This window comes from Atractosteus spatula, chromosome 6 (genome assembly GCF_055471065.1).
Source record: "Atractosteus spatula isolate fAtrSpa1 chromosome 6, fAtrSpa1.hap1, whole genome shotgun sequence".
Taxonomy (NCBI): Eukaryota; Metazoa; Chordata; class Actinopteri; order Semionotiformes; family Lepisosteidae; genus Atractosteus; species Atractosteus spatula.
This window is the reverse complement of record NC_142711.1, coordinates 52,409,725-52,430,265: the sequence shown is the minus strand read 5'-3', so window position 1 is coordinate 52,430,265 and position 20,541 is coordinate 52,409,725. Positions and strand designations below refer to the sequence as shown.

General features: G+C 36.9%; 1 protein-coding gene across 1 annotated transcript in view; it reads right to left on the bottom strand.

Annotated features, from left to right (window-relative positions):
* Positions 1-20,541, bottom strand: part of ptprn2 (protein tyrosine phosphatase receptor type N2) — a 321,077-nt gene that overhangs the window by 200,677 nt on the left and 99,859 nt on the right. Inside the window, exons 5-9 of the mRNA XM_088919449.1 lie at positions 19,655-19,808; positions 11,587-12,097; positions 9,601-9,840; positions 6,388-6,428; positions 4,734-5,158 (exon numbers count right to left, since the gene is read on the bottom strand). Of these exons, the coding sequence (XP_088775575.1) occupies positions 4,734-5,158; positions 6,388-6,428; positions 9,601-9,840; positions 11,587-12,097; positions 19,655-19,808 (1,371 nt within the window). The remainder of the gene's footprint in view (positions 1-4,733; positions 5,159-6,387; positions 6,429-9,600; positions 9,841-11,586; positions 12,098-19,654; positions 19,809-20,541) is intronic.

Sequence of the window (20,541 nt, the reverse complement as noted above, 5' to 3'; positions counted from 1 at the left end):
TGCCGGTGGATTCACAAAGCCTAAGTAGTACTAATCCTGGTGCAGAACACATTATATTACCAGACAGAGGCATTGGGCGACACTACACTGAAGAATGCAAGAAAAACTTTAAAGTGAGGAACACACATATTAAAAACATACGTACATCTTTACAAAACAAAAATCCATTTGAGAAATCTGCACAAAAAAAACTCCCTAGCTAGCTACTAAGATTCTGTTTACATATTCATTTTACGCTAAATTTAAACAATCTGTGGAATACATTTATGGCTGTAAGAAATGATTTGGTAATGTCTAGAATACAGTACATTTCATATGTACAGTACAATTCATGGGATTTATATAATTTTGTGTCTGCTGTAGCTCTCACAGCAGACACAAATACACTTCTTCACCCTCCACACATCATCTGTTTCTTGCTTCAACGGAGGTGTGAAAGGTAAAGCTGTTAATGTGAAAAAGATTCCGCTTCTAATAATGTTACACAACACCTTACAAAATCCATTCATTGCCTGATACTGTGAAGGTCAGTAGGAGAGAGTGGGTAGCAGTATTAAGAGTGCAGTAAAGCTTAGAATCGAATACATTGGTCACAAAAAAAAACAAAGAAAGGTGTACAATAATGTGAGCACTTCCCAACAAGTTTGACCTGACAGATGAAAAGTAATACCAACTATATCTAAACATTATATACAGTATACAATGCTGAAATGTTTTTCATTAAGACATAAAAAATCTCACCTTTATCTGTCAATGGGAGTGAATCTAGCTGAAGAAGCCTTTATTTTAAACACAGGAAGTGGCCCATTTTAAGTGGTTTCTTCTCTTAAGAAACCGCTGATACAGCACCTGAGAGACTTGCCACATGATTGCACCTTCAGAAACTGTCATTTCAGTCTCAGGCTTAGGACTGATGGCATTATTCTCTATTGCTTCATTACGGACTCAAGATAGGTCAAAGTGAAAACAGAAAGCATGACCTCTCCTTTTCTGGTGAAAGCTGGGTCATGATTGTATCCCAGTTCTTTACTGCCATTAACTATTTGTCATAAAAACTAAAAAAAATGGTCTGATTTCCAACTCTTTATTTAAAGCTTTCAACTTCTACCCTAAACTGTAGAGTGGTTGACTGACTGTGGCTTTTTTTTCTGTCACAGGAACTCGTTGCAGGCAATTATGATGCATACTGTATACAGTAAATTCGATTTACAACAGTGTTCATCAACTCAGTCTCGGGATTTCCACTTCTCATTTTAATTGGAGCTAAAAAAAACTTTTGGCTAATTAAAACACTGAATAGTTCAAAAAGCAGTTCAGGAATAAATCAGACCTATACAGCCTGAATGACTGTAGAGTCAAGGAATGCTTTTTTCTTTCCCTTAAAGATTAATTTAAATATGTATTTTGACATATTAGTTATATTTTTGCATATACTGTATACTGTAGATTACCAGTGTACAGTATACCCTAAGGGACTCTACCTTTTGAAATTTTTAGCAGTCATACAGTATACAATGTGTGAAGTTAACTGGTTTGGTTTATTTAGAATTACCCATTAGTTTTCGTTTGTGTATCTGTAACTTTCAACGATGTCTTGTCCATCCTTCATCATTTGATTTGTTAGAGGCTCTGTGCAATCTCCAGGAGGTTGATGCCTGCAGGAGCCTGAGAGAACACCTCAAGGACTAATCCCTACTGAATCCTAGTCAGTTGGATAGGGACATGACCTACGCTAAAATATGCAAGGTCAGGACAATGGCACTCATATAATGCACAGTACTTTAACGGGAAAAACTAAAGCATGCTCCAAATCCTAAAATGTGCATCCCCAAAACAAAAGTGTATATTTGAATGCTGTACACATCAGCCTACTGGATAAATGCCCACACCAGGCCTCACAGACTGCACTAAGTCACATGGGGTTTCCGTCTGTTTGGAGTAAAGTATTGTGTCATGTACAGTACATACTTTCTTTATGCCAGTGCTGTTCCATTTCATATGGCTCTATATACTAACTAACAAAAGTAAGAAGCTTTGACTTTTTTGATATTTGCTTAAAAAAAACTTTTTTTCCAATCCAGGAAAAGGACACTGTGAGATAAATCAAGACTAATGTATGCATGTGTTTAAATGCCTCATTACAAATTGATTTCTTTGCTAGTGATAGAATGTGGTTTTCCCTTCGATTCTGCATCCCCTTGTCTCTGAGAGAATTTAGATTAACAGATTAATGTAACATCTCCAAAAGGCCCCAAAATAATTGTGCAATGACTAGGCCCTGCTTCTATATTTAAGTACTGTAGATCACAGCAGTTTTCTTATGCTGATCTGTAGTCTAGAAAAGTCTGACTAGAAGGTGACCTGTTCCTCTCTTTAAACAAGTCTGGCATCTATAAAATCATTTCCCAGCAGCAGAGGAACAAAGCATACTGTAGCTCCATCCCGTTAAACAGTTGAAGGACAACAAGTTGACAGCTTCCCAGATAACACTGTAAAGGTTTTTTTAAGGCAATGAAGGTAAAACAATGTTGTGAGGAGACATCAGTTAAAGACTAGGGTTACTAGTAAGGATACACAACTTTTGCTGCTTAGTATTTACGCCGAAGAGGATGGTGTTGGTTTTGGTATTTATGCCTTTATTCAAAATTTGCTTCCCATGCTAACCTAAAATGTAATCAGTAATGTATCAGTAAGTAAGCAAGCATCTTTAGTAATGTTCACAGTTATTTAGTATACTTTTAAAAAATCAATTTTTCCCTTTCTAGCTGAAGATGAAGAATGATTTTTGAAGCTTTTCTGTGCGTATTTGTTTTTTTGCTAAGCTTACTGGTAATAATGTGTCAACCATGCTTCAGAACTCTCTAAGAGGTCAGGACTGGGGCCAATTGGAGCTGGAGCTGTTCAGTTATCAAAAAACAAATCTGCAAAGTATGGTTCTAAATTTAATTCTGCAATGAAAATGCATATGTCCAAAACAATGAGTATTATACAGTATATTAATTTGATTATTTTCTTTAGTTTAAACTATTTGTCATGAAAGCTATAATCAGAAAACACAATTCTGTATATAATGTATATTTCCAAACCCCACAGTACACTATTTCCTGCTAAAATATTACATGGAGAGCATCTTCTCATTCAACTGCAAAAAAGCTAAGGAAATCGCTTTCCTGACAACCTTTTTTATGAAGCCCTATAATCATATGCATTGAACAGTAGATATGCTGTGCATTTGTCAGCACTAGATCCACACGATTCTGGAATTGCAAAGTTTAAAAAAATGTGGTAATCTAACTCGGAGCAGAACATACCCTCTCAGGTTTTGCCTTGCCTCAGTTTTATTTGATAAAGTTTAAACAAAAAAAACATTTTCTTCAAGGAAGCCAAGGTTAGCTTCTCAGCAGATAGACAGTTTCCCCTCAGGGCCTAAAAGATCAGAGGTTTGATCACGCGGGATCACCCTCTACTCCTCGATTCATCAGCACATGGGCACTGTGCCTGAGCCCAGCGCTGCTTCTAAACAGACAGAAAAATCAATTGGCAGTGTAGACTGTTAGTAATCCCATGGCACTCAGAAAACATCAATGCCAAGGGGATAGATTGGCTGTCATACAAAGGTTTATTTTTGCCCCCCTTTCTTCCATTATAAAAGAATCACTCCCATCTAAGCACTGGATTAAGGTCCAAATGCACAATGCCAAACCAGAAAAAGTAACAGAAGAGTCTATTATGTTATCTGAACACTGGTGAATATTTATCAATGTTTTTTTTTTACAGCATCATAACAGAATTGGCTTATGCAGCAAACACATGACCATATAAACAACATTTGATGTCATCATTCAAAATCAAAAGGAACCATTACTTGAAAGAAAACTACCGTAGAAAATCAAATTAGTAGAGTGGAATCTCTGGAGCTACTATAACTGCTCTTTAGGACCCTGTGACTTGCCTCACTTAGTGAGTTAAATTTCACCCAATGTTTCACTGCAGACTTCACAAACATAAGAGGTAATAGCATTCCGTAACAGGTAGTAAAAATGGAAAGACTAGAAAGCATATAAGAAGATAAGAAATATTATGAGTGGAGACTGTTCAGCTCTTTTTTATTATAAAGTAGTCAGCAGCTTAATGATCCTAGAACTCCACTGAGGCACTGTTTGAATACTCAGGATCCAAATATGACTTGGCAGTTTGTTTTTTCATCTGCTAACCTTTGTGAGCAGACTTGTTTTCTCCCAGAGTCCCCCATTAAGATTTTGGATGGATTTGTTTTGCCATTAACAATTTAAAAGAAAATTGCCCCTCAACTTCAGCTTAACATCACAGAAAGTGCTTTTTTTTTTGTAAAGGACCAAAACCAGGACAGTCCTTGCCTTCTGTGATCAGCAAACAGAAGAGGTCCTTTTGCTACCAAGAACTATGAAACTAGGAAAAAAATCAAGCCACACATTTACTGTACTGTATATAGTCTGAACATACAATCCCTACCAAAAAGCGTGGAAAAAAAGGAGATAATATTAGCTCCAGACATTCCACAAACCACAATTTGGGATCCTTTGGGAGGAAAAGGTGTAAGCTTTTGATAATTATGAATAATATCATTGGTAATAGTAGGAACATACACAATGCCTTGCAAAAGTATTCAGACTGTATCTCTTAGGTGGGACACTGAGGTTTGAAATGAAATTTCACCCCCCTCTAACAAACAGAAGAAACAAACAATCACTTACTCTGAGTCTGTTACCACATATCCATATTCCTCCTCCTTCTTAGGTTTTGTCCTTGACTTCACATCAAGCTGGAGCTCCTCTTCCTCCTCCTCGAACTGCATGCCTTTTTTCTCGGGCTCCACGTGGACAGCTGCGCTCGGGGCCTTGGCATTACGAATCCAGTCATGTAGCTCAGACAGCTCCTTGGAATCCACCTCCGCCGGCCGGGCTTCCTTCTTCTGGGCAGCCAACTCCTTTAGAATGGTCTTGCTCTTCACGTTTTCTACCCCGACTCCTTTCTCATCGGTAGAAGATTCCTCGAAGGCTTCGGATCTCCCACGTGCCTTCAATTTCCCGTCTTCAGTCTGGACATCCAGTCTGGGGGGGCTTTCAGTCATGGAATTCTTGTCCAGGTATTCGAGAAGTTTGTTGACTGCATTACTGTCCTATAGTGTAATAAAAAAAAACAGGTCATTGAAATGTACACTCAATTTCCCGATTAACAAGGATTACAACGTCTGTATTAAGTATTTAACTTTTATGTCTTTAATGAGTGGGTCACTTGAAACTCCTTTTAAAAAAAACACTTTGACACAGCATTTTCTATAATGCTTACTTTAAAAACAGACAGCAAGCACCCAATGTTTTCAGAGTTAGGAATGTGTTGTCTACATGGCTTGCTAACATAGCACCCTGAGAGATTTCTGTGATATTCAGCTTAAAAAATGCCATTTTTATACTGTACAGTATGTGGCAATTTGTTAAAGTGACAGTACATTCTTAGCCCAATACTGCATGCATCACAAAAGGGGAATATAAAGGTTTTCAAAATGTTTTTAAAATGTGAGGCATACAACATAAATATTGAATTCAGTATCTCTTCTCTAAAATATTAAAAATATGGCCAGTACTGTCATTCGTGTGACATAAAACACTCCAACTTAATGGTGAGAAGCACACTGCTGGACATAAGGAAGCTTTGAAAGTATCAGAATGCTGTAGGAGAAAAACATGCTTTTTACAGAAATCTAAAGTGGACAAGGTTCTTTAATTTGACATACTGTTGGAAATGGAAATCAATGTACTGTAACTTATTTCTTGATGTGCTGAAAAACTAAAATCATTGTGCTTCAATCACACAGATGCCATTTAACCAGTTAAGATCACAACAAAATAACAATTGAAAAACGAAGAGTTCAAATCACATTTATTTCCTAACTAGCAATGGAGTAGAATAATGTATTTTCACTAACGGTTAATTTTCAAATGGTGACAAACTTCACTATTTGAAAAGCATGCAAAAAGAACTAGGGTTCTCCCTTCAATGACCCTTCCATTTACTTCAAAGCTATTGCTTTCTAATCTGTTTGTATTACAGTATATGCTTTCAGTTTTAAGAACTTAGCAAAGCTAAGACAAGGTGAACTAATGAGGAGGGCCCCACTTCAGCTCCTCATGAAACAGACAATTTTGCAGTATAGCCAAACAGTGGGGGGAAAAAGTATCAAGAACAAACAGACATACTGTACATGGGGACAACAATCTGCACAGCATGTACCCCAGCAAAGGAATAAATATAGGAACCTTGGAGCTGTGAGCAGTAGCACCATCATGCCAACTGTCATGCAATCCTTAATTTTTACTTGAAAGCAGATAAAAGATTTCTGTAAAATACCTTGTCGTTTGACTCTGGCTTGGCTTCATCTAGTTGTCTCTCTGTCAAAAAATAAAAATGTTATTTACCCTTCAAATTGAAAGACGCGTCAACCAATTTTTAGAAATATTACAAATCAAAGAGAACAAAGGGCACAGATTGGCTTGACCTGTAATAAACTGAGTTGGGTACTAGACTAAAACGGGAATTATACTCTGCATTTACTCAGGTGATCTGTTTGGCAGCAAGGTTCAATTTACTAGACAGTTTTTTTTATTTTTTATGCAATGCTTACTTTCACTACTCTTTTATTTTTAGTTTGGAAAGTACTCTACATTGCATACGGACCAGGCTATCACTGTTCTAACTATTCAATCAACACTTTTTTTATCTTCCGAATCTGGAATTGGCATTTCCAGGAAAGCTGGGCTTAACCACTACCCATATCAACAGAAGGAAAGAGACTCAGTGGCAGAACATGCTTTGTCAGGACACCTGGTTCTGGGCAACACTGCTGCACAAAAACGGAGCTAAAGTACCAGTAAAAGAAAAACTGTCCTTATCCCTTTGACGGCTGAGATCGAGCCTGCCACTGGGATGGTTGTTGCAGTTTCACAGCCAAACAAGGAAACTCTGCTGAATTCACACCCACTTAGCAACAACTGTGGTGTTCTCCCCAAAGATATTCTATCTCTTTAATCCCAGTCACTGTCAACTAACAATGTAGCCCATCTCTTAGATAATTAACAATTATTACACATAATAATGTCTAAGCTGTGTTCTGGACAGAAGTCAACATCAACAGGAAACTGTAACTGCATATAGCACCTTTCAAAGCACTTTACAATACATACAGTAAGTAAACACTTCTCACAAAATAAAATTACAAATCATAAATCGGAGATACAAATCACAGCACAGCCTGAAAAAGCTTCTGAAAAACTTTTTAGGCTAGATTTATAAGCTTGTACAAGATGTCCGGTCACCAGCAGTGTCAGACAAACTGTTGGAATGCATAATAAACCAGAATCAGCTGAATGAAGGCCACATGGAGAGACAATTTTGTCGCCTTTCTCACCTGAGGCAAACTGTTTACCCACCAACATAAACCAAAATCAGTATGTGTTTTTTTAGGTTAGGATCAAAATCTCTAAACCTCATTTAAATAACGTCTTTCTATTTTTAGTTGCTTCTGGTAGATTGGATATGCACACCTCAGTCTTCCTTAGGTGGCAGATTATCTGCTCACAGTTGTGTCCATTCATCCAGGGCTAATTTCCACCATCTTTTTGTTGTTCCCAAGCCACTCTAATCGTCCCTAACTGCCTATTGGAAAATTATCTTGTGCCTCATCCCCTTACCACAATATGCTTGATTTCTTTGTAAAATGAATTACTGTACCCTCAATATCTTGTAATGTACCACTAAACTCTGGTCAGTATAGATTTCACTTGAAGTCCAGCAAATAAAAAATTAATCTGAGCATCACATTTTCTATTGATTCTGAAATAGCCTCTTAGGTATTCTAGATATCGTTCGTCTCCACACAGTATTCAATACACAATCTCGTATTGAATTTTATATTGAACTATTAAGTTTGATAACTAAAACTATTTCAAAGAGCCTAAAGGGGTGAAAGCCCTGTATGATAAAAGAGCATTTTGTTCAACTCAAAGCAAGGACAGAACATGTAATACAAGACAGAAATACAGCAAGGTAGAATAATATATCTATACTCTTCTATTAATAGTTCATTGAGACTACTGAGTGCTCCAGGTAAAAACACATACAGAACAGTATAAGTCAAAATGTACATTTTTTGTTTGCTCAAGAGATTTAGCCAAAAATGTTAGAGCATTCAGAAATTAAAAAGTAACAAACATGTTTTAAAAGAGCAACACCACAATAACACTGACATACTGACATAAGACACAGTCTATAAACAAACAAAAAGAAATTCTTGCAGACCATACGACAGGACACAGACATGCATTAAGAACAGTTATAAAACGGGCTCAGCTCACAACTAAACTATTTTTACTTTTTAGTAGTTTTACTTTAACCTGAAGAGCCATTCTAAGATCAAAGGGTAAAATACTGTATATCAAGGTTGTGTTCCTAGGCATGACATCACTTTATAAAGTGTTTATAAAGAAAATAATTACATTTGCAGAGATAATGATTAAAGAAGGCAAATACTTTACCTATGTACAGTATATACTGTATATAACAACATATGCCATTATATACCATTTCAATTTCTAAAGCATACAGTAATTAGTGTTGTATTTTAAACTTGATTCAATGCATAAGTTCCAGTTTATTTAAAATTGACACAATGTATCAATCTTCTTACCTTACATTTCAGGTAGAAATGTTCAAAAGATTTTTAATAAGAGTTATTTTGTTTCACACTAAAACTGAAAATCATTTATATTCTGTTTTATATCCTAGGTTTCAGCCTTTAAAAAGATTTAGTGAATACTGTCCCTAAAATAATTTCTGAGAAAGTTATTTTTCATGGTGGAGTTCTGTTAGCTTTTGCTCTATTTTGTGAATGAGGGTGTTCAGTTCTGGTGATGCACAGAAAAAGTCATTGTTTCAGGTGTTAATAAAAGTAATTGGTCTTCTAAAAACTGTGTTGTGTAATTGCCTGTCTTCTACAAGACACATATATTTTGTATATTGTTCATTAGTTTAACACAAAGTAATTGTCACATTTTTATTTTATCAAACAGGTGCGACAACGAAGCCTCAATCCAATCTTTAAGACTTGACGCAGAAACACAGTACTTCATCTTCTTTTGCAATTAATAGACAGTGCTACATTAAAAGCTTTAATTACAGCTGATTGCTGCTTTAAATGCTGGAAGACAGCCAAGAAATAAACACCAAAAATGAAGGGCCCCATGTATAGTAAACATTTTTTTCTGCTAAAAGATTTTTTGAAGTACATTTTGAGAACTGTCCTTTTCACAAAATTAAAGTCAATGAATTGCTGAAGAATTTAATTATCGCTCGTGCAATTAGTGTATAAATCTGCTTCTCTGAGTGGATAGTGACATTCTAGAAGCCTTTTTACTGTACTGTACCTACTTGCTGCTTCATCACTCTAATGTACTTCAAAAAGCAATTCCACCTGACTCAAATATGAGCTCTTGAACATCAATCAGAACTCAAAACGCATTTCTTCCAGGGGTGTTCCTCTTGCTTAATTGCAATCACATGCTGTACCTTGCATCATGGCGTCCTCCCCCAGCATGTCCTCCTGGTACTGCAGGAGTCTAGGAGCAGGCCCTCTCTTCATGTCTCGCTGGTCTCGGCTGTCTTCCTTGCCCCTTCCTTTGTCTTCATCCACCACCTGTAAAGTGTCGGCAATGACATCGGCCAGTTCATCCAGCTCCTTGGGGCTGAGACCGTCCACGTTCACGTTGTGCTTCCCCAACTCCTTCACCACGTTCTGAATGAAGTTTTCTGTGGGGGGGGGGGGGATCAATAATGGAACAAACCTGTTGAAATAATCCTTCTGTCGCACCGAAACCTGCCACCAGTATATACAGTAGTATGTATTGCTGTAGCTCTAGTCTAGTTCTAACCCCTGAAAGAAAATCTGGGACAAAGAAATAGAAGGGATATACAAAGAGGCCTGGGTGGGGAAAAGGTTTGTTTGAAACCTGACATGTTGTGGTTCGGGAAGAAAGAAAAAGTGAGAAAAGAATGGTGAAAGTAAGACTTAAGGCTTACGAGTAGAAAGCGAGAAAACAACGGTAAATCAATTGATTAAACATTGTCTTGGATAGTCAGTGAAGAGATTAGCCACTGGGTATTTATGACCTGCACAATGAATTAAGGACTAGAGCGAATAACCATCAGGGCCTCTCCGGGCTTTGCAGACAAACTTTCTGCAACAACTGCTATTCTCTTTATCGACATGAAAAAAAAGCTCATGTTGAAGTAGACACTGGAAGCCAAGAAAGCTTTCCAAAACTTCAACGATGTCCTTTGACTTAAACGGTGCTAATCAATCCTGATTTTCGAAGAAAGTTAATTTCCCATCCGCAGTTGGACTGGGAGCAGTAGATTTCACCTTGTGGATGGGTAGGAACACCCAGTCCTGCACTTGAGCTCAGCCTAGCATTGTGGAGAAGAAATGACTAGTTCTTTAGTGGGTTAGGGTGAATTAAATGTGTTACCATAAAGAGAGCGATGCTAAAGAGGCCAGGTGGCTCCTTAGCCACCAGATATACTGTATTTAGTGATGAACACCAGAGTGACTTGAATTATAGTAAAGTAAATGGTTTGTACAGGGTTCACTGATCTGGACATATGTTCTGTAGGTCACTGGGTGCTAACACTCCCAGACCTTGTGAAACTATTGAGGTCCAATCGAAAGTTTACACTAGCTCAATTATGTGAACTCAGTTTCTATAGTCGTTGAGGCATTATACATTAAAGGGTGTGGTACTGTACATACAACCCCCGGTCTTTTGTTTGGAACCTGATCTGATATTGTTGGAGGTACAGGTATAGTACAAGAAGGTGCAAGGACATGGAAGGATAAAGTGCATGTACTCTAGGATTGTCTTCAAATAACATGACCATACAGTAAGTTAAATAAAGAGTGACCATACTATCTACTCAAGCTAGTGAAGGACAAAGATGGCACGCTCTCTTGGTGAGGTAAATGTTAAGGAAATGAAACTAAAAAAACAGATGTACAGCAATTGATTTACTGTTGTCTTCACGTTTTAAGAAGACCCCATTTGGTCTTGTAAGTGTTATAAATTGAATTAATTCTAACAAATCATTTCAAACATTCTAATCTGACATTAACAGTATTAATACCTTGGCAGGAACTGACCACTACCTACAGTATGTTTAATTGTAAGGTTATTAACTAAAATCAGATTTTTACCATTTAGGAATGCTTATTTAACAGAAATGAACTGTTAAGTATTAAGGCCTTTTAAAAATGGATGAATTCTCAGCTCACAATTTTTTTTATAAATACTAATTAAATATACATGAAATAATTATATACTGTACTGTATATATGACTTTAGTATAATCCTATATCAGAAATTTGCTTACAGTAGTTCCTGTTAAGCGTTTTTCATGATTCATTCATTTTTTTTTATTTAATGGCATGAAGCTAGAGCATTAGTTAGTTTCCCTTCTTTTGTGAGAGAAAAAAAAACATCCTTTAAGCCACAACATTACCATCCACTAAACTCAGCGGGTCTTTTGCCACAGGCTGGTTGGACACGGCTTTGAAGAGAAGCCTATCTGTTTGGGGCTTCTGCAGTTCTCCTTCTGGCATCAGCTGGAATGGCACTTTCCCTTTATACGCCTCTTCCTGAGGGCCAATGCTTTCCACCTGGCCAGTCAAGAAGGGACGGAGCTTGCCGTTGTAAACCAATGACCCCGGTTTTCCCTCCAGTCTCCCAGCTTCTGGCTGCTTGGCCGATAACTTCTTGGCCAGGTACCCCTCCAGAGCGGCAATGAGAACCTGGCTCTTGTCCGGCTGTGGGCCCTGGAAGGGCCCCGTTCCATGCGGAGCTGGGGGTCCCTGGCGAGCGTAAGGAGAGAAGGCCTTTGCTTGAGGGAGCGGGTCGGGGTATCCAGGCTGGAACAAGGATGCAGCGGAGAACTTGGGTGGTGAGGGCTTCCCCTGTCCCTGAGGTTTCTGGCGAATGTAGTCCATGAAGCGGTCTGTCAGGATGGCATCATTCTGTAAAGCACAAAAAGTTGGGCATTGACTTATTTACTTATTTTTTCCAATTCTTTGATGTATTGTTTTTTTTTAATATATTTAATGGTAAGACTGCACAAAAGCAACCAAGAGGTAATTCACCTCAATGCCAATGTGATACTGTATGTTTAGAATCATCATTTAGAATGAATTAGAACGTTAATGAATTAGAATTCAAGAATGCTAACTGTTTACTGTATGTCCCATTTACAATGTTAGTTTTCTCTACCTGTTTACTTCCAAAGTCACACAGACGTAAATAATGAAACTAAACAATACTGTAGTTCAGGACAGGAAAAGAAAAACATTTAAAAATCACCTTCTCCTCAGCTTATTCCATCAAACTGAAAAGTAAGTGACCCATCTGAGGATAGACTCACCCAGTTAATATTTCTAATTTACAGAAAATGAGACGTTTTCAAGGTTTTTGAAAACCAGTAATGGTTACAATTCGCTTTCATATTAGCACTGGGGATCACCTGTTCTCTGTCATTGTTAAAGTTTCTAAAGATATGGCATACCATTATAATGACCAATTTAAAAAGCTATCTGGTACATTAAGTAAACTAAGAGAAAATTTAGGACCAAAATCTAAAAAATACGTCAGTCCGGAAAAATCAGGGTTCACTTATTTGAGCAAACTGCTACGAATTGTCTTACCAATCTTTATCAACAGGTGACCTACAGCATAAGAATAACTGTGCATTATGCAAGTGTACTGTACATTATATTTTTTATCCACTCTTGCTGTGCGCCAAACATTCTTTTACATAACTTTAAAAAAGTGTTGTTTAGAGCTAGTAAGTTTATATACTGTACATACAAAATTACCTGAAAAAAAAAGATTTTCAAAGATCTTTGCAGTAGAAATGCTGTTTAAAATTAAATTTGTAAAAATAAAATTGTAACAGCATGTTACCAACCATTCAATTGATAATTAGCCCTTATTTCATCTATATATGCATCTTGTCATCTGTGCTTCAATGACAATGATGATATCGTAAAAGACGGATTAATAGAATTCTAATTAAAAAAATGTTTAGGAACATATTTACTCATAAGTGAGTTAGACATTTTGTTTCCAGAAAACAAAAAAAAATGCTCATTTCAATTAAACTATGCAGAATAAAAAAATAATGAGTTGAATTCAAGATTGGGTATAAACCTCAGTAATAAAACAATCTTTCAACATTAGAAAAACACTTCACTCTTCGATGATGTGACTTACTCATCAGAAAAATGAATTTCAAAGCCATTGTCATCTGTAGCTGTTAAAAGGTCAGTTCTTGCTGTCTTACATTTTGGTGCCATTATATGAAGTATTAGAGCATGGCTATTTTAAGGATATTAATATATGGTACTGTCTCTGCATCAAAATTTTTACCTCCTTGCCACAAAGAAGCATGAAACAAGCCAGGTGCATTTGATATCTCAAAAAAATATGTTTATGAAGATCCATTAATTGGATCAGAGTCTTCTAATCTCATTGCATTATACAATCCACATTTTCACTCATTTGTCAAAGTCTAAACTTTACACAAGGTGACATTCCATAGGGAATCATACAGAGCAAACATTAAGTCATTATACTCAACATCTCATCATTTCATCGTTTTAGCATCTCTTGTGGTTGCGGATCATTGTTTTCCACAATTGTATTATCTAGAAGTGGCTGATGAGCTTAATCTGGGGAGACAGCCTGCTGCAGTCTGAGATGAATGAATGATCCTGGATGGTTGATCTGGTCTAGGAGACACTGTTTCTGCCAGTCTAGGTCTTCCATCTCATGTTGTTTTTGGTTGGTTTTGCTATGATGACTTGAGACATCTTCTGCATGCCGTGAACATCTGTACTCCAGTAGGGTGGAGACAGAGTAGGGTGACTTCTCAATAGACCATTCTGACCTGATGCCACAATCTTTAACCATCTGTTTCCTCAGGCAGCCTTTGTATATCTGAGGTTGGGTCTTCTTTGTTAACTGTGTGAATACAAAGATGCTAAGCATTCTTCTCTGCCTCCACAAGAACCTCACTTGGCGGAGCTGAGAATGGCTCAATAAAAGGTTTTTAATGGTGGACCTTAGTCTTCCAAGTATAAAGTATCTATCCCATTTTCTTGTATGCCATAGTTGCAACACTGGTAATTGCCTGTAGATCTGCTTTGGTTTGCACTTGCAGTACATTATCATCAGCATACTGAAGCTCAATTAGGTTTCTGGATCAGAATGGGCTGAGGTCAAATACCTTGCCTTTCATTGGATAATTTAGCTCTATTTCAATTTGGAGCTTTTTGGAGGTTAGATGTAACATCGCAGAAAGAAATATCGAAAACAGCATTGGGGCAATGACAGTGCCATGTACTGTACAGTAATACTCTACTCACTTTAAAGGGGACTGTAACAGAGGCATTGTTTAGAATCAGTGCACATTGTCAAGGAGTGGGCAAAGAACAGTAAATTACAGAATGCTATGTGGAATTCTTCTAATTAATGGAGTGAAAGACTTTTGTGAGTTCATATAGAGAGTGTATGTTTTCCCCTACATTTTTTCCTGTAGCTGGAAATCTGACAATCATGACCACTGAGTCTCTGGGTGGCCTAAACCCAAACTGAGACTTAAGCAGGTAGAAAGGGAAGAAGGTTCTTAGTGTGATCTTTCCTGTGATGGACAAAACAACGATTCCTCTGTAGTTTTTACATTGTCACTTTGTGGCACTAGCCACATAACTACTGCACAATAAGAGTGCTGTCAGCTGTGCTTAACAACTGTAAGCCCGAGCATCAGAACTAAGTTACATCAGTTCAAATTTTAAATTTGAAAAATTTGGATTTGTAAGTCTCATCCATCTTCTCTTTATACTTTTACAATGAGTCACAGCAACCATTCTGCCATACCTAATATGTAGCCACTCCTTTGGGATTGAATTGGTTGATCTCTTTAAAAGGGTTGGTTCTTTCCTCAAGGCCTACAATATGATATAGATTGTTTAATGCTATAGGCCAGAACACTGTCAAGAAACCTTAGATTTTCATTTTGTATTTTGATAATCAGTTTCACATAAGAGTAAGATTTTGTTTTTAAACAAAGCTGTTTATTTGCACATCCACCTCATCTGGATCCCTGGCAACTTGACAGCAAAACTAATCATGTGACTGACTGCAACCATATTCGTCCAATCTGCAACTGAAACAAAAGTTACTGAAAGTGGAAAGTTTCTGCTGCTTTGAGAGATTGTAAATAAACCAGAACTCTGCTCAACACTTCCTCTGCAACAAGAGATGTTTTGTGAGGAACTTCCAATTGTAATTTCGATTACCCAAATAATACAGCTGGGGATTTGTCAACACCACTGAATATCAGAGAATATTCATCCTAGCAGCAACATGTACTGTAAGTCTTAACTTGCAGCTGTAATCCCAAGCCCTGGAACTTGCACGTCCATCTTCAAGTGGAAGTCAACTTCAGTACAACACTAAAACAGAACCTCTTGCTCTTTCTGCACTAAAATCCTCTTGGTACATGACATCTTGGTCCTCTAGCCTCGGGCACATAAACAGCAAATAAAATTGGACAAACCACAACACAGGTTCCAGGCACTTTGAAAAATCTCATCAGAACTGTTCCTTGACAAGCATCCAATTCCAATGAGTATACATTCTAAGTTCACATTTTTACACTTGAGAATTGAAAACTATTATCTGAAACAAATACATGTTTGATACAGATTAAGATATGCACGTAATTAACTATGTTCTTTTCTTTTGAGCATTTATGTTGGCATTTTTATTAGACTAATTATTTACTACATTGACTGCACTAACTGCAGGTAATAGTCAATGTATTTTAACCCTGCATAATTACTAGTATCTTTAGTGATCCCTGAGTGGTTAATAAGCCATTTCTATCATGGCCTACTGTATATACAAATGCAGCCATTCAAAGTGCGTGGTACAGACACGTACCGGAGGTAATTGGCTACGGCCTCGCGCATCGTGACACGCGATGACGCAAAATACCGCGGTACGTGATTGGTTGACCGACAGGGGCACTCGTGGTCCGTTGGTCGGTCGTAGAAAGATTTAAATGTATTTACTGTGCCCGTTTTAGTATTGAATATTTATATGGAATTTTACCACTGAAGGGAAATCTTAGTAGCTGAGCATAAAAAGAATAGGAGCATACTGTAACGCGTGTGAAGGCCATAAACGATATTAATTTTGGAACATAAACATACAGTATATGACTGGTCTCGGTACTTTAAAGAAAAAATACACACCAGTATTCCATTTCTCCCTAAACATTTTAAGCATCGAAGTCTTTAACTAACGTGATACCGGAGTCAACAAGCATACTTTTAGAATTTGATTAAAAGGGAATATAATATGGAATCGTGTATCTAAAGAAATTAATAACGATATAATTATTAATGTACCGCAACACAAGAATAGTACACACTGTACATTGTCTGTTGATAATGTATTCTTGTATTAAATTAGCACATTTTGTTATTCTATCAGTAAAATTGTACATGACATTTATAGATCCATGTATGTCACTTCTAATAATTTCAGGAAATTCAAACAATCAAATTACTGATTAAATCTTTTTTACCTCTCTTTTTAATTAGGAACAAAACACTTTTAGCCCTAAATTGGTCTCAGCTTCTGTAGTCAGATAACCAAGTTATCCAACAGATGAGGTCTGCAATGTGGGTGGTACTCCATTTTGATCACGCCCTATTTACAAATTTTGCTTAGAAACGCAAAAGAAAAGGCTACCAAAAGCAAAATAAAAACAATGTTACAGGGATGACGGCAATAAAGCACATGGTTCTTCTTTGTGTAGTCCATCACAGTGGTTCAATAGATGTTTTAACAAATGTTATCATCTGTGACTGTGATTTCCCAAGGAAATTGATTGATTGATTGATTGATTGATTGATTGAGTGATTGAAATTGTGATTGCGCTGCCAAGGGAGGGGTTGCTATTCATTAGCTAGGGCTGTCTGGGCAACACAGCGACCCCTGGCAATTTCCTGAGCACTGACAGTGCTGTTGGTGAGAGATTCTCTTCTCTTTCAACCTGTGCTGAGCCTCGTACGGGGCGCCAGAGCCCACGATGTCTCGAATTTCTTGAAGGTGGAGAAGTCGGAGGACACTGCCTACCCTTCATTGTCCACTGTGCACTGGCTCGTGGCCATGAAAAATACACAAAAGACTATTCCGCATCAGGTGGTTTTATAAGAAAAAGTCATTTTTGAAAACCTAAATTCACAAAAGCCTTCTACAATCTGGTATGTGGATACCTTAAAGCAGCATGCTTTAATGAAATAAAAAAAACATCTTTTAAATACAATGAATAATTTTTTCAAGTGTTCTTTCATAGTGTTGTGTTACTTTATGTATTTTCTATGCCCCACATTTGTCAATATTAGTTATACAATCCTGCTGAGCTCAGCTCTTCACTGTGTAGCAAATAAGCCTTTTGAGATGTATGTTTGAATGGGGAAATGAATGTGGCATTTCAAAAGTTTGAAGCCTCATAAGAATCAGCGACTGCTGCTGGTACTGGTGATACAGCTTTTGCTTTCTCTAAAATCACTGAAAGGATCCATCAAAATCATATTATCAAATTCATAAATACTTTTATGGGCTTTGTATATTAAATGTATCTTTGTGTACCTGATTATTGCATCCTTTCACCTGTTCTTAATACATCACTGGAATATATGTACGTATATAAACATACAGTACATACAGTACATACATACAAATAGTATTTTAATGGAGCAAATTCCATTTAGAAGAGAAGTGCTAAGAATCAAGCTTCAAATTCAGTAATAAAACGGCCAGCCCATTATTACTGGCCATCATAAGTTACTGGAAACAGGAAACACGGTTATACAGTATAAAACTGGTACATAAAAACATGTCACAACCTTGGTCAAACGAATTTGAAGTCCAGTCACTGTCCATTAAGTTTAAAACATGGACTGATATTTATTTTCTTCCAGTTGTTTTTCTTGCCTTTCCGTATGCATTTCAAGGCCATATTAATATTTACATAAGTCTGAGTGAAGTCAGTCCAAGATCCACAATACAAACAACCATCTGTGCTTAGTCCTAAACAGTTATGGCTATAATGACTTAGCATTTGTGCATCACATTGAAAAACTGCACCCAATGAGTGTCCAGCTAATAACAAAACAACACAAAATAACATTTGCAATTTGGTATTAGTGGGAATGTCCACATTATGATCCGAGATCTTTGTGATAGGGATACCATTGTATTTTTTAAAATGTTGTAAATATTTCTGCAATTTTTAAAATTTTAAAATTTATTTTTTTTTAAAAAAATACATTCCCTTATTATATAAAAATGTTCACAAGTATAAAACAATTTAAAATGAACTACTGTATGACTTACTTCTAGTTGAATATAAGGTTTAACTAAGAACCCTTAAGCATTTGACAACTCAACTAGAAAACAAACACGGAGTTAACTAGATCAGGAGCCCCACACTAAAACAACAGACAAATTTAGTCGTTTCTTGTTAAATAAATGGAACAGTTTTCGAAGCAGCCTTGGGTCAGTATGGTGATAAAAAAAACCTTTTTTTTGCAAACTTTGAATTCTGATTCAATTCAAGCATTTAAATACAAATGTTTAGAACATTTAGCGTAGGAAAAAGTAAGTGATAGATGCCATCCAGTGGCCACATCTTGAATTTTCTTCCCAAAATTCTTGGAACAAAAGTCTTTTGATCATATCTTATGAACAGGTTTAATCAGCATGCGATACAGTTCAGTATTCTTAAATTCATTATGGTCATAATCTGACAGTTCCATAATCCAGCAGCTTTCCTTTCACAAGTAGCATCTAGCATTTTAGAAAACATCCTTTATCTACGCAGAATACTTCTCTCTTTACCTTAACAGCCTTCCCTATGTTCAAGCAATGGGGACATCGTGGTTATACTAAAGGAAATTTGTTCCAAACTGCAACATGTTTGTCTTTTTTACCTCACATAAAGAATGATACATGATACAATGGTGCATTTGGATTGAGTTTGAACTTTTTCATATTTTTAAAACAAGAATGAGGTACAGTAATAATGCCTCCCCTCATTGAAATTAGATATACTAATACTTAATTATGTTAAAAAACTAATAGGAAGCATTTTATTTCTACAAGGCTACAGTATGTATCTAAGCAGGGACAAACCATGGCCTTTTTAAAATTTTGTTAGATTAAAGATGTGTCTCAAATATACAGTATATATAAAGAAAGAACATTTCAGGGGTTTAAAACAATACCAGCCATTTTAGAACAGTTTGATCCATTTTTGTTTTTTTAGGAGCTACATGCCTTTGTATAAAATTGCATTGGTGGAAAAGGAAGTGAATGACGCACATTACTTCTAAATTAATATCAGTCCCTTAAATTGTACCCAAATATTCATGATGCAAACCTAAAATGTCACAAGGTGCCACACTGTGGCCTCCTCATAAACAGAAGACAGATACAGTATCTACCTTGACGGGGGTCTGCTCATTCTTGGTTTTCTGACTGGGAGAAGCACCTGACTGTGGTAGATAACCCAGGTAGTGAAGGTACTGCTGTACAGATCTGCTGAGGTCTCCACTCTGTCCATATTTCTTCTCACTGTCAATATTCTGACTCGGAGTCCTGTAAGATCCAGAGAAATAAACAGTCAGAAAACCAAACCATTATAGAACAATCCTGAATACCAAAACATTCTAGAGCAATTCTAAAAAAACATTCTTAAACATAAAACATTCTTCTTCTATTGGTAACGCAACAGAGAAATTACAGAAACAAATAGAATATGAATAACTACACACATTTAAACAGGGTTATTTCTAAAATCCTCATCCAATTCCTGAAAATAAAGGAACCATACTTTCTGCACCTAAATAGAATTGGGAAAAGCATTATATGCTGAATTTATAAAGGATTTTTAATATAAATTAATAAAGTAATCCCTCCATCGGTACCCTTTTTTCTAACCCTCCAATCATCTCATACCGCCGACCACCCAATCTACGAAAACTTCTGGTTCACAGCTCCCTTGACTGCACTCGGCAATCATCCCCACCAGGCAACTTCCTCTGCAACAGAACTCGCTGCATCACCTGCAAATACATATCTAACTACACGCTCATTCAGGGCCCCTCAGGCCAATTCCAGATCACCGAGACGACATCCTGTACCTCCAGCAACCTCATTTACTGTATCTCTTGCAAAAAATGCCCAGGTATCTACGTTAGGGAAACCGGAAGGAGACTAGGAGACCGCTTCAGAAAACATGTTAGGGCTGTGAAGATTAAAGATTTCTCCAAGCCCATAGTTTCTCATTTCACCTCAGACGGCCATGATCACACTGATCTCTCTGTCTCTG